Source organism: Syngnathus scovelli, chromosome 8 (assembly GCF_024217435.2).
Source record: "Syngnathus scovelli strain Florida chromosome 8, RoL_Ssco_1.2, whole genome shotgun sequence".
NCBI lineage: Eukaryota > Metazoa > Chordata > Actinopteri > Syngnathiformes > Syngnathidae > Syngnathus > Syngnathus scovelli.
Genome location: NC_090854.1, coordinates 12,026,616 through 12,039,755, shown reverse-complemented (window position 1 = coordinate 12,039,755; position 13,140 = coordinate 12,026,616). Strand labels below are relative to the sequence as shown.

General features: G+C 43.5%; 1 protein-coding gene and 1 long non-coding RNA gene across 5 annotated transcripts in view; one reads left to right on the top strand and one right to left on the bottom strand.

The window, feature by feature from the left end:
* LOC137840502 (uncharacterized) overlaps positions 1–11,423 on the top strand; it is a 36,013-nt gene extending 24,590 nt beyond the window's left edge. Inside the window, exon 4 of the long non-coding RNA XR_011087185.1 lies at positions 11,322–11,423. This is a non-coding gene — a long non-coding RNA (uncharacterized lncRNA). The remainder of the gene's footprint in view (positions 1–11,321) is intronic.
* Positions 347–13,140, bottom strand: part of frmpd4 (FERM and PDZ domain containing 4) — a 25,480-nt gene continuing 12,686 nt past the window's right edge. For 2 of the 4 annotated variants that reach the window (XM_049727992.2, XM_049727993.2), the window contains exons 2-16: positions 12,676–12,792; positions 8,958–9,118; positions 8,704–8,806; positions 8,083–8,128; positions 7,463–7,567; positions 6,817–6,924; positions 6,388–6,639; positions 6,146–6,282; positions 5,855–5,981; positions 5,605–5,694; positions 5,315–5,497; positions 5,102–5,234; positions 3,926–4,879; positions 2,234–3,400; positions 347–2,117 (exon numbers count right to left, since the gene is read on the bottom strand). In XM_049727992.2, coding sequence (XP_049583949.1) covers positions 961–2,117; positions 2,234–3,400; positions 3,926–4,879; positions 5,102–5,234; positions 5,315–5,497; positions 5,605–5,694; positions 5,855–5,981; positions 6,146–6,282; positions 6,388–6,639; positions 6,817–6,924; positions 7,463–7,567; positions 8,083–8,128; positions 8,704–8,806; positions 8,958–9,118; positions 12,676–12,792 — 4,840 coding nt within the window. In that variant the 3' untranslated portion in view covers positions 347–960. Of the gene's footprint in view, positions 2,118–2,233; positions 3,401–3,925; positions 4,880–5,101; positions 5,235–5,314; positions 5,498–5,604; positions 5,695–5,854; positions 5,982–6,145; positions 6,283–6,387; positions 6,640–6,816; positions 6,925–7,462; positions 7,568–8,082; positions 8,129–8,703; positions 8,807–8,957; positions 9,119–12,325; positions 12,613–12,675; positions 12,793–13,140 lie in introns of those variants that run through there. The other 2 variants (XM_049727995.2, XM_049727994.2) reach the window with 2 other exon arrangements.

Genomic DNA, 13,140 nt, shown 5'->3' with positions numbered 1-13,140 from the left:
ATATATTTTATTTACTGTAAAATTATAAACTATTCAAAATACCCATTCAGGTCAGGCCCCTCCCCTTCCCCTTCCCCTTCCCCTTCCCCTCACCCAGACGTTAACATTACGAAATGCTGCTCTGACACTTAACTCTGAATACTCATGCTGAAGTAGCCCACCATCATCATCACTAATTCAAAAGGCACCACCAGCACTCAAGCTAGAGTAAATGCTAAAAGCATGAATTATTTTGCATAGTTATGCAATGACACATGCGACCGTGTGTGTGTGTGTGTGTGTGTGTGTGTGTGTGTGTGTGTGTGTGTGAGTAATGCAAATCAACAAACTCATCATTCTCTCAGCTTGTGTTGTTCTGGTTGGACGGCTCAGAGACAAGTACACATTAGAAATGTGCCTGTGCAAAATAATGCAGAATTAATAAATTGGAAATTGTGCTTTGGCCATACATAAAAGTAAACATTGTAGACTTGTTTGAGGTATTTTAAAGTTTTAATGAAGTTGACCAAAACATGACAGGGAAAGTGTACACAGTATACATGTACAGTAATCACCCAGCAAATGAAAAAGTGCATTATTTTAATTTAATCGCTTCATGTGCAATGATTTGTCCACAGCTGTGCGTAATATTTCCCCACCATAGTAGATATATATTTATATAGATATATTTTTTTTTTACTTTTTTACAAAACAACATACTATGAGAAGTCTTTAATACAACCATTATAGAATTTAGAATTTTTCTTATAATATATGTACTATTAAATACTCAAGTGGAGGTCTGTATGCATCGTCTTAGAAGGCTTAAATCTTTTTAAAATTTCGTGTTTCAAATATTTCTACATTGTTTAATAAAATATAGTGTACACAAGGCATTTATTTTCTCTCACAGCAGTTCACATTTGTAGTTACACCCACGTCTCGTTACGTTATGGCTTTCAAATCAATAATTGGGTTACGTTATTTGTAGCACAGTGTTGTCATTAAGTGGATTAGTGCGTCTATGATGGCAGCCATGTTGGCAGAGTGATGCATCAGCGCTTTCACGCTCGGGTCTTCGGGGGAGCTGACCAAAGACGCCTCGGCAGCTTTCAGCAGACACACGTAGTTGATGAGCACCTCGTCCACCTTGGCTGCCAACCGGCGCCGCTCGGTGTCGCTGCGCAGGCCTTCCTCGAGGGACATGCAGGCCTGCGTGAGGCAGCAGAGTGTGTGGAAACTGTGCGTCAGCGTGAGCAGCAACTCCTCTGGGCTGCCGTACTCTGCGGCCATCTGAGCGCAGGCGCCGCTCAGCACTTTAGCTTGCGTGATGAGCAGCTGAGAGAAGGTCTCCGTGTCCGTCGGGCCGGGCTCTGCGTTCTTGCCTTTAGTCACGCGGCCGGAACGCAGTAGGCTAAGCATCTCTAAAGCGTCCGTCCGCGCCAGAGCAAACCCCGTTCGAAGGCTGTAGGTTTTTCCCTTCATTGAATTGACATGAGCCAACCTCTCCTCCAGGCTCATTTTTACCGCACTACTCTGCCCAGCCTTCTTCTGGTCGATCGAGGCGACAGAGAACCTGAGCTGGGAGGGCTCGCTGTTATCGACGTTCTTCTGTTTCCAGGTGAAGCAGCAACTGACCGGCCTACGACATCTCAATGCACCTGCGTCCAGCCGCGCTGCTGCTACTGCTGACTGTGGCAGTCGTCCACATGCTGAATTTAGGGTGACCGAACCGTGTGACAAGCTTTTGGTGACAGTTTTGGCGTACAGTATGCGCTGAGCTTTCGAGCGGTGTTGAGACTCCAATTTCTGACCGGCGCTCTTCCCCGTGAACGTGGCTTTGGTCCTCTCTAACAATGCCTCAAAGCTCCTGGAGCCCGGCATTATGGTGCTCCAGCTTCTCCTACGCATAGGAACCCTGCGTGGCTTCCTGAGGCTGTCTTTGAGAAGGTCACATGAGGATCCGCTCGAGGGAGAAGGCAGGGCACATGGGCTAGACTCAGGTCTGTCCCAGTTTAGCCCAGTGGGCTCCGTGCAGCTTGCTAATAACGATGGTGACATGACTGTGGTGGTGTTACTGGTCTCATGACAGAGCGCTAAAGATGTCTCTTCTCCGAGCGTTCTCTGCTGTGCGCAGGCTACACTAGGGGGAGGAGGAAAACAGAAAACCGTTAAGCATCCAAATGACAATCTCATTATTTGATTTCTCGAACGTGCGCGAGTGAGTCAGTGGCATGACATTACGTAGTTTTACCTGTGGTTTCTTTTATCTTTGATAATCTGTGACCACTGTCCCGGCTGTTTCCAAACCCAGAGTCGGCACTGGTCGTTGCCTGGCTCTTCCTTAGTTGCGTGGGTTCTTTATTTGGTCCCGGCGACGCATACGCCTTTTCCTCAGCAGAAGTTACATAACTCAACCCCTTCAGCGAGGAGTCGGACAGTACATGCGTGTTGTCGGTGACACAAAGGGGAGAATCCATTGGAGTGACACAGCTGCTGCTCCCCGTGCTACATCCGGCATCTATAGAGGAGCATTGTGAACTTTGGAGACTATGAACCCCCTCACTCTGCAAAGACGACATGCGCTTGCTCAAATGGTATTCGTATAGCCGTGTGACGTCTTGCTCCGATGACGTCTTCTTCATTTGCTGCTCGCCGTCCCGTGAAGTATCAACGCCCTCTGGTCGTTTGGAGGGAGAGCGGAGTTGGCTGTTTAACGGTTGGCTTCTTTCATCTGAGTCCTGTTTCCCTCCCTTTACTGTCAACCTCTCTGTGTGGGAGGCCTGTGACTCATTCACATATTCTGGAGAGAGAGCATCGTCCATTTTGTTTCCCGGCGCTCTGTGCAGCCATTTTTGATGGCGCTCTTTGAGGGGAGTTCGCCCCAGATCAAGCTGATTGACGTAATAGGAATCCCTCACCGTGAAGGTGTTATACTTCCCAACAAGATGCAGCGGCTCTTCCTTAGCTAGCTCTTGGGAAGTCACGTGGGATCTCTCCAAAGGGTCGCAGGTGTCTCGGTGGGTTCGGTTCTCCAAATCCGTTTGCTTTCCTCTGTGCCTGCTCATAATCGAGTCGATGTGTATCTTAGTGAAGTATTCGCTGACTGATTTAATTTCCATTGTCTCTGGCTCCATCTCACCACCGTCAGAGTGGAAAAGCTGTGAGGAGGCATTGGTCGCGGATTTCAGTTCCTCACCCTGATGCTCCTGTATGGTCCCGGCAACACTTTCACCAAGTCCCTCTGTCTTTTCATCATTGGTGGCGTGGTAACCATCCGTCACTGCTACATGCATCCTCAAGTGGTGGTCCGAGTGTCTCTGGGCGGTGGCTAGTTCCGAGCTTTCCGTCATCTCGGATGAGTTTGTCTCATTGCCAGAATCGGATGACTCCGGACTAAACGCTCGTGATATTTCTACACCTGTACGCCACACAAAGACAAAAACATTATTAGAACATTCTTTGTAGACATCTCGGAAAAGAGAATGAGTGAAATGCAAAGATGGTAATTGAGAGAATGGATGAAGAGTTCATTTTTGATAGCACAAAAAAATCATTTGTAAAACTGCTAGTGCCATCTGAAATGGACTTTTAGATTTTTTTTGTTTCAGTGCCCTGACAATTTACTTTGAATGATAAATCTTGCAAAAGACTCTAACCAAAGTAGCTAAAAAGCTCACCAGGTATTTATTTACCATTATTTTGGTACAGTATTAACAAAGATTTAATGTATAGGTAAAATTGTTGCCAAATATAAACAAATCACATGAACAATTAGGTAATGAAAATGAATATGATGCACGAATGACTGAAGAAACTCACACAAATGGAAATATAGAACAAAATGAGCTTTATTGGAAAAAAAATGAACAGCAACAAATGAAAAGTGAATGGCTCGAGTATTTGTGATGTTAATGAATGAATGTTACAATAGTAAAAGGGGAACCTGTGCTGCTCTCAGACTGCGCGGGTTCCTCGGATGCAGCAAGGGCCGCCAGTGCTTGCAAGGTGGACACAACTGCTTCGTCCAGTGGCTCCCCCTGGTTCTGAGCTCTGTGGCCGGGCACTGAATCTATGAGGGACACTGGGACGTCATTTCGACCCCCCTGGGCTTGACTCCCAGCCTCCTGCTGCTCTTCCTCATCTGAGCTGTCCCTAAAGCCAGGAGGAGGAGCAGCAATGGCCAGGTTGAGCGAGTGCAACAGTACATCGTTATCCTCCTCGTCGTTACCCTCCGGTGGCGGCGGGAGCGAGGTCAAGTCAATGATGTCATCACTGGACCCTGAGAGGGACAGCAATGTAGGCTTGTCAATGTCACTCATCACCAAGTCCTCTTCGCAGCTGATGTCATCCTCGTCTTCCGCGTCATCCGTTGTTTCTGCGTAGCAAATATCGTGCAGCAGCGGCTCCTCAAACATTTTGGTGGAATACTGATATCCGTCGCCGTCTTCTAGGGCATCCATCATCTTGTAGTCCTCCTCAAGTCGCCTGTACATCGGGCTGTGATTGTCCATAATCTCAAAAGTGTCATCCATCAGTCTCTGGTAGCCCAGATTTTGGGGGTTTATGGTGTCTAAGGGAGGATCTCCAAAAATGAAAGACACCTTTGCATTCCTACAGGGTTCTTGGCCTTTGGTTCTTGGGACATTAAGGTATGTTTGGGTGGATGGTACCCTGCAGAACTCCGCCCTTTCAACCACGTGTGTGGAATGCTGCGCCTGGTGGATCTCTGCCATGTAGGAGGGTTGCCCTTCACATCTGCTGCGGTCCAGATATTCACACTCCTGGTCTGAGAAGTCCTGGCTGCACCTCTGGTTGTTTCTATCTTCGTATCCCTTTTGGGGTGTGCTATATGTACACTCGATGGCCTGGTAGTTCTGCTTGATCCTTCCTGCGTGGCCTGCACATAGAAGCACAAATGAAAAAAGAAAAAAAAAAACTCAATGAAAGACTGATATCAGAATTGTCAAATCTGGGTCCAGAAAGTAAAAACCCTGCCACAGTTTGGCTTGCGCCGGGAGCTAGCTTGAATCACCTGTGGCTAAAACTGAACTGTGGTAGTGATTCATTTTTCTGGACCTGGATTTGACACCTCTGACTGAAACGGCCTTCGTGGACATACTTCTATCCAAACTGTCTGTGCTCTTGGCCACATTGAAGATGGAACGGCGAGAATCCACCAGTAATCGATAGTATCCAGCAGTCAGACAGGCCAAATTCATCGCATCAACAGACTCCATTAAGAGAGTGATCGGCTGTGAAAGAGGCAGAAAAGTAAATGAATCATAAAGATCCTTTTGAATATTTTTTTAACAACATCGAAACTGATTCCAACCTTAACATCCAGAACATGTAGCTCCACTCGAACTTTATTTTCATCTTCCGCGTACATCTCGATGCGATTGACGTGGCTGAAATCAGCCAGGAGTGCCACCAGGTTTGTTTTGGTGTTAATCACATGGCTGATGCCATATCTGGGCCCAACCAGCAAGGTCACTTCAGTGTGCTTCTCGCCTTGCTGTGAATAGAATCGGCACAACTATCACTTCCCCATATAGAGTGCACTGAGTAGTCCATGCCACATTTCGTTAAAAGGAGTTTGGCATAAAGAAGAATTTCACTTACAATAAGTGTCGACTTAAACACCCGACCTCCATAGAGCCTCAAGTCACTGAGATACTTCAGATAATGGACCTTAGCCTGCAAGGCGGTCAGCTGGAATATGCAACATTAGATACAGTCAGAAATGATTCATGGCAGAATTTCTCAGCGACTTCTTGTGTATCTTAGTCAGGTTAAGGATTTCTTTTAGGTCCAGAGAGTAAAGGGGAAAAATGGAGATGAAAGACTATGAATGTGAGTCTTTTGCTGTTACCTTTTTACCAGGTGGAACTAGATTCTGGTTTGTTTTGAGGATGTGAGTGAGTGCTTTTTTGATGTTTTTCTCTTTCATGCTGGACAGCACTGCGGGAGGCAGGAACAAGGCCAGCCCCCACTCCTTCCTGTGGATGTACAATTCATAAACATTACAAAAGGTCAATCAATCGTGAGAAGAATTGTGGGAAGATTTTTCAAAATACGTTTGGATTTGAAACAGAAAGTAAATAATTCAACGGCTCTGACTCTCCCTTACCATGTCAAGCTATTTGAAATCTTTTCTACTTACTCAATATACTTTAGGGAGACTTTCTGGGACTGCTTGGTATTGATGGTTAGAATATACATTTGCAGGGCAGCTAGACGGAGGGCGGTGTCATATTTCAGCTCTGACCCAAATCGCTCCAGTACCACATCATTACAGCTCTTGAGATGTAACAGAGAAAGAGAGAGGACAAGAGGTTACATTACTGACTGACTGCTCACAACTAGTTCAATAAACATGCATCTAATCTCTCATTTGTTCCTCACCTGGACATAGAGGTACTCAAACGCTATTGCATCTCTTCGAAGCAGCTCTAAAGGGTCCTTTGGGACAAAAGTGATGCGGAAAAAACACTTCATCTTGTGTGACCCTGGCCTCTTCGTCACCTGAGTTAGCATTTCTTGCTCATGAAGGAGCATCAGTTTGCTGGCCGATCCTTCGGCTCGATGTTCCAGGATCAGAGAGAAGTGTTCGATGCTTTTAATGGACAGCTTCTCTTGTAGTGTCAAGATGACATCCTGTTCAAACATGAATGCAAAAACAATTTCAAAGTAAAGCAGGTAACGAGGGTTAGTCCAATTTAAAGTGAGAATCTGACGACAGATATAACCCGAAAGGCCACAGTGAGCAGTTCTGTTGAAGTAATATAAAGTCGGTTCAGATCATATAATTATATTCCAGAGTGGCCACCTTACCTTAATAGATGTGTTGCTGTCAAATTTAAATGATTTAGTCTGGCCATTCTCCAGGTAGACCTTGAGAACATTTGGCATAAAAAGAAGTGAGTTGTCCTTCGCAGATTCCTGAGAAAGGAATGTAAACAAAAATAACTCAGCAGAGGAAAACGCAGAAGAATAGAGACATTATTTTAGGGTTTTTTTTTAAGCCGTGGGGAGACACAGGTCAAAAAGATGCTTATTTTCACGTAAAATCTTACAAAATATTTCAGTCTCCTTTTTAGGGTTTCACTCAGTTCATAATGATAGTCAAACAATTTGTTTCCACAAAATGTAACATTAAAGGTCAGCTGAGCATCTCATTTTTGTTCTTTGATACGCTTTCTGATTTAACACGACAGAGTCACAGTTTGTTGTCTTAGCTGTCTGAAGCCCAAGGGTTCATTACAACAATGTATCAGCCTTTTTTCCCAAATCCGTTCCCACACTATAGTTGCTCTCTCTTTGTGACACATTTTACAAACCAGTCAAGTGCTTTGTGGGGTAGCATGTGCCTCCATCTGTCACTCACGCCTACACGCTTTCTATTCCCGAGTGATGAAAGGAAATATTGGCTTATCTGCTCTGTGTCGACACAAAAACGTTGAGCGCATGTGAGACTTACGGGAACCTGGCCGTTGATGATGACTTCTTCCGCAAAGCGGACTTTAACGGGATTTGTCTTTAATTTGGCCTTTTTGGCTGCGCTGATGAATGCCGACTTGGGTGACTTTGGGAGGGAAAGAAGAAAACAGGACAGTCAGGCCCTTCTAAAATGAATCCGATATACTTTTCCCCCTCATCTTAAACCACAGTCCAAATGTATCCTCCTTTGAAGCCTAATAACCTTGGTCACCATCAAGAGTGTCATTGAGGCTGCAAAGAAGCGTCTGGTAAATTGAAGTCATTACAAACCGGAATTGAAGAGCTGCTTGGTTCTCTCGAGTATTATGAAACTCAACACAAAGCCTTTCCTTTCTGCTATTCAAATCTCGCTACAAATTTAATTGCTCATTGAATCCGTGAAATAGTTTCATCCAATAAGGCATCTTTGATTAATGCTTGATTACTGGTGAGAATTGTAATATTCCAATTCTGCATTGTGGTGACGAAGAGTTGACTTGTTATCGACTTCATCTGAGGTATGGATAAGACTCACAATGAATACATTGGCAGTACATTTGGCTAACGATATATTTTCACATTAGAAGCGAACAAATGAACATCTAACTGGAAGATACTTACTGGGTAGGGTTGAACAACGGTCAACAAAATGGACTCCTTGCAGCTCCTGTAAAATAAAGCATATCACAGCCTTATGCTTTGTGGAAAAAGGACCTGTCATCTAACCAAATATTACCAAATTTGAGATGTTCCTCCCTAAACCAAATTCTTTAGTTTGAATCATCATTGCCAGTCGACATACATAGTATTTTGAAACCATATTTGGAATATAAATAATACATAAAAAAAATCCAAATTAATACATTAAAAATAAACTAAACAATATAATAAATAGAAATAATATAATAATAATAAATAATACATTAAAAAGAAAAAAAAGACAATTTTGAAATGTTCAAATTGCAAATTGTATGACATAAGTGGTTCTACTCTTCTGTAATTCAAACTACATATAAACATATAAATATTGCATGAGGTCTTCTTCTAAGACCATTTGAAAAAACATCTAATTGCATAAATATAGCTTTTATAAACTGTTTACAGGCACAATGGCCACCATCTTACTCATGCGCGGTGCATCGCAAGCTGATTTGAACATTTTGATAGTTGGCATGAAAATGCATGAGAACTGCCAGACTGTGTTAGTCAGATGAGTAGAAGTTTCTTCTTGTGTCGCCCTACCTGACAAGGTCAATAACCCTCTCCCTGGGTGCGGAACTGACTGGTTCATCATTGATCATGATGATCTCGTCCCCTGGGATGAGCTTGCCTTCTGACGGACCCCCTGTTCACATTCAAGAAAACAGTCTTGTTGGAATTGATGAATCATTTAAGTAAGCCTGCCCTAGATTTGTCATTTCTACTTCTATGGAGTATTTCCTAAGGTGCCGATGATTGGATGAATCACCATCGTAGTAAAAGCTGAGTCATTTCACCTGGGGTTACTGAGCGGACCACCACGGGTTTCTCACTGCCTGCCACAAAACCAAAGCCAAGCACCGGGTCTCGTCTCATCTCCACTTTCCGGGGTGCTGGTGGCACAAATTTGTCTCCATCTAGGCGAACCTCTTCCAGGGAGCTGCTCTGGCTGAATTGGCTGTGAGAATAAGACAAGGATTCATAGCATTATGTTCGTTTGTTTTACTGTGAACTAGTTATGTCCCCGTGAGAATGGATTCATTTAAAATGAAAGCGAAAACACCAGGTTCTCATGTAATGTCGTCTCTCGTGGGAATGTGACAGCCCTTGCATCTTCTACGACAATCTCAGCATCAGCGCAGTGCAAAGCATTTTTTATTTTCCATCCTTCACCCTCGGAAGACTTTCTCAGCGCAGAATCAAAAGCAGAATCTTGCTAGCATCCGTCCATCCATTTTCTGAACGGCTTAATCCCATCTTGCTAGCAATGTTGGTTAATTAAAGCCTTGGGCTGAGGCAGACAGTGTGTAATTCGCATTTATTCTTGACACGTGTGCTATTCCACAATAATGACTAACAATTAACTGGTGACAAAAGAAAGACACAGCAAAATCTGTCAGTTGCCAAATTCAAGAAAAGAGGGAAAAGTGCTGCAGAATGTTGAGGAGTCAATTCATTCTTATACGTATGTCTTGAAAATATAGCTTTTGAAACTTTTGGACAGACAAAGGAGTCTTTTATGTGTGGATTCTACTCTGTTAGGCAAGCATTGATATTAAAGTCAAAAGGTTCAGAAGTGTATCATTTACTGTCTGCTTTTAATAACAACTCAGACCCATTCAACACCATTTACAATGTAATCTCCATTCAGGAGGGGACATTTTGTTTTATGTGATGGCCTGGGGCTAAAATGTAGCTTTCTGGTATCACGCTTCTTGGAAATGTTTACAATTTTGTTTTTAATTGGAACCTTATTATCTTCCAGTAGCACAGTGTGGCCATGAAACAGAGCACAGCTTTTATTTGAGCCCCAACATGTGTTATAGAGGGCTTCTTGAAATGTCCTTTTCCCTCTTTGTAAATATTATTTATTGGCGAAATAAATCCACCAATTTTAGGGCTTTTTTCACGTTTGACATTTTTATCAAGAGTAGACCCACAAAAAAACTATCCTGAAGACGAGTAGAGTCTCCCATTCTTGTTTGATGGGGTTATTTGAGGGTCATTTCGGCCACTTCCAAAAACAAACCTTGACATTTTGTCTCATTGTGACGACACTTAAAACTTGATGGCTGATGCGACGTTGCATGACGCACCACAAAACTCCCGATGCACAAGGTCAGAGCAAGATCAATCACCTCATACTGTTTATGTGATGAAAGTCCCGTCCTGAAATAATTCACAGCCTTCGCCCGACTGGCAGAAATGTATAGATGCAATAACTCTACTCTGACGTTGTGATTAACTTCCACCTTCGTGCATCGAGTCCATCCGGCGTGCCTTTTCATTTTCACTTGTCCGTGATGGGCTTGAGGCTGTGAAGGCCTGCTCATCCCTGTAATTTTTTAATATTCTTCACTTGCTAAAAGAGCTTGACATCAGTCATTGTTTTTTTTTTTAATCCTCCTCAAGTGAGGAGCTCAACAGATTGCCAAAAGCATATGGACCTGTATAGTCCCTTCCCCGGTGCCGGCCACCTGCTTAACATGGCTTCATTCCCATTACGTAGCTAGTTATAAACATTAGCAGCTACATAGCTCCTTGATGATTTTTAGAAAGACACCTAGAAAAAGATGCACCGACAACATTGCATTTGGATTTCATTTTGTATAATGCGGCGTGCCCCAAAATTCAGACAACCGCGGCATCATGCCGACAACAGTTGTTGTTCCAACAGGCATAATTTACATTTTGGAAAGGACAGAGCAGTGTTTCTCTTTTGTTCTCTGTTCACACCTGCTTCTTGTTTATTTTTTTAAACCGTGTTAGCGAATGACTCATGTTGCTTTGCTTTTTGTTTGAAATCTCATCCTCCATTTGTCAATATTTAAAAACGAAATACGGCGTTGTTGCTAGTCACGAGTGGCAACACAATAATGTGTGTGACATTTTGCATCACTCTGCTCATTTACACACAGAATTCAAAATGCACCTCACTTGTGGATCTTTAGAGGAAATCAAATCCCCAAAAATATTTACAATGATATATATTATCCTTCCACACAATAGTTAGCTTTAATATGCTTGCAAACAAGAAACTGAACGAAAAATATCAACGTTTCATTTTACGTCAATTGCTTAAAAAGAACTGCATGATTCAACAATCAATTAATATTGTTACTAATTACTACTTCCACCACTGTCACTTTTTTCTTTTTCAGACTTTTTTGCATCTTGTGCTCTCAACATTTTTCATCTTGAATATCTGCCCCCCCCCCATTCAAGCTCATAGCTGGCCACACCAGCAGCACTCTTAAGCAGGTAAGGTGAGGGAGGGGTAGAGAGGTGGTAGAGGGTAGGGGAGGGGGGGGAGGCAGATGATGCTGTCCTGTCACGCTTTGCATATCTAAAACCACTTACTGCCATTATAACGGAACTGTAAATTGTCTTTCAACATTTTGTGTCTCCCTTCAACATTGTCTCCTTAAATGGCAACAGCGCTATTTTTTGTCAGACACCCACTTAAGTTACCCGCAGCTTAGAAAAACCTTACACGGCTTACCGCGAAAGGTTGAGGATTGAGTAGTTTTGAGAATATATGGTCAATACACAAATTTTATCGTCAATCCTTAAAAAAAAAACAAAAAACAAACATATTGATGCTTAGCAGACATGATATTCAGCAGTACTCCATCAAAACCATCTTTGTCAAATCAACACTCTTGCAAAATCACTCCCTGGACTGCATCACATCCTTTTAATACCGTGTCACACTGTTAATATTAAATGCCCACTGGTTTATTTATATATGCCGCTGTCATGCAGACACGTTCCTTTAAGGAATGCTACCGACTTGCATTGTGCCCGCCGGCCTCTGTGACGGGCACACAAACGGACGTTTGATTATTCATGAGTCTCCCAAAAATTTGGATGAGCCACGTCTGACGCCGGAACAGCCTCCGTGAATCTGCCTGATGCAGATGCACTCTCTGACTGCATCCAGCACTCTCACTTCTTATATAACACCTCTTCACATCACGCACGCCGGGCTACAACCCATGTGTGACTTGGCTTCACCTCCTCTTTGGCGCATCACGTAAATACTCAGGACAGAGAGGAGAATTAAAGATAAAAAATGTCAATCGGTTTATCTGTGAAGTCCAATCTATAGAACATTTCACCATTATTAAAACACATATACAACACAGACTTAGCATCTCTTTACCTTCACGTGACAGTTCATTAAGCCGGAATCTTCTGACGAATGAGCCAAGCAGCAGTTTGAAAATCAAATTGCAGCGCAGGTAAATTTAGTTTAAAAAAAAAAAAAAGAAGTCCTGCATACAGAAGGCTGCGTGCAGAGTGTGGTGGGTGTGTGAGAGGAAGAGTGTGGTGTGCAGGGCACAGAGAAAAAGAAAGAAAGAGAGAGAGTGCACAGCAGGGTAAGGAAAAGCGAATCAGTATTCCGAATGCACAGATGGAGATGCCGTGGAGGCGGTGACGCTGCTGGAATAATCATAGCTTTGCCAAGTGGTCTGAAACATCTGGGGGGGGGGGCTCTTTTAAAACACTCACTTGATGTAGCAGTCACGCCCCTCTCTATTGCTGCCCATGTCCCAGCCATTGGGGGGTCCCTGCGAGGTACTCCACGTCCCCGAAGGGGGCGGCCAGCCTGACGACTTGGTCCTGTGGCTGCAGACGATAGAAGGGAAGAGGCATCAAGTCGAGAGCGCCAAAAAACAAAAGTCGTGGCCCTAAGGGGGAATTTTGACTCAGACAAGATGAAGTTTGAAGAATGGTTTTTCCTTTGAGACTTTCAGACATGACATTTCTTATCCATCCATCCGTACATTTTTTATAGCACTTATCCTGTTCAAGGCAGTCTGGATCCTATCCCGGGGGACTTAAGGAGAAAGACAGGTTAAAGACTGGACTAAGCATTATAGTCATAAGGAGGACACACTGGCGGAGCTAGGATTTTTTTCATTTAGGGGGGGGAGATATCTCAAGGGGTCCGCAGAACAAACAAAAAATCCCCAA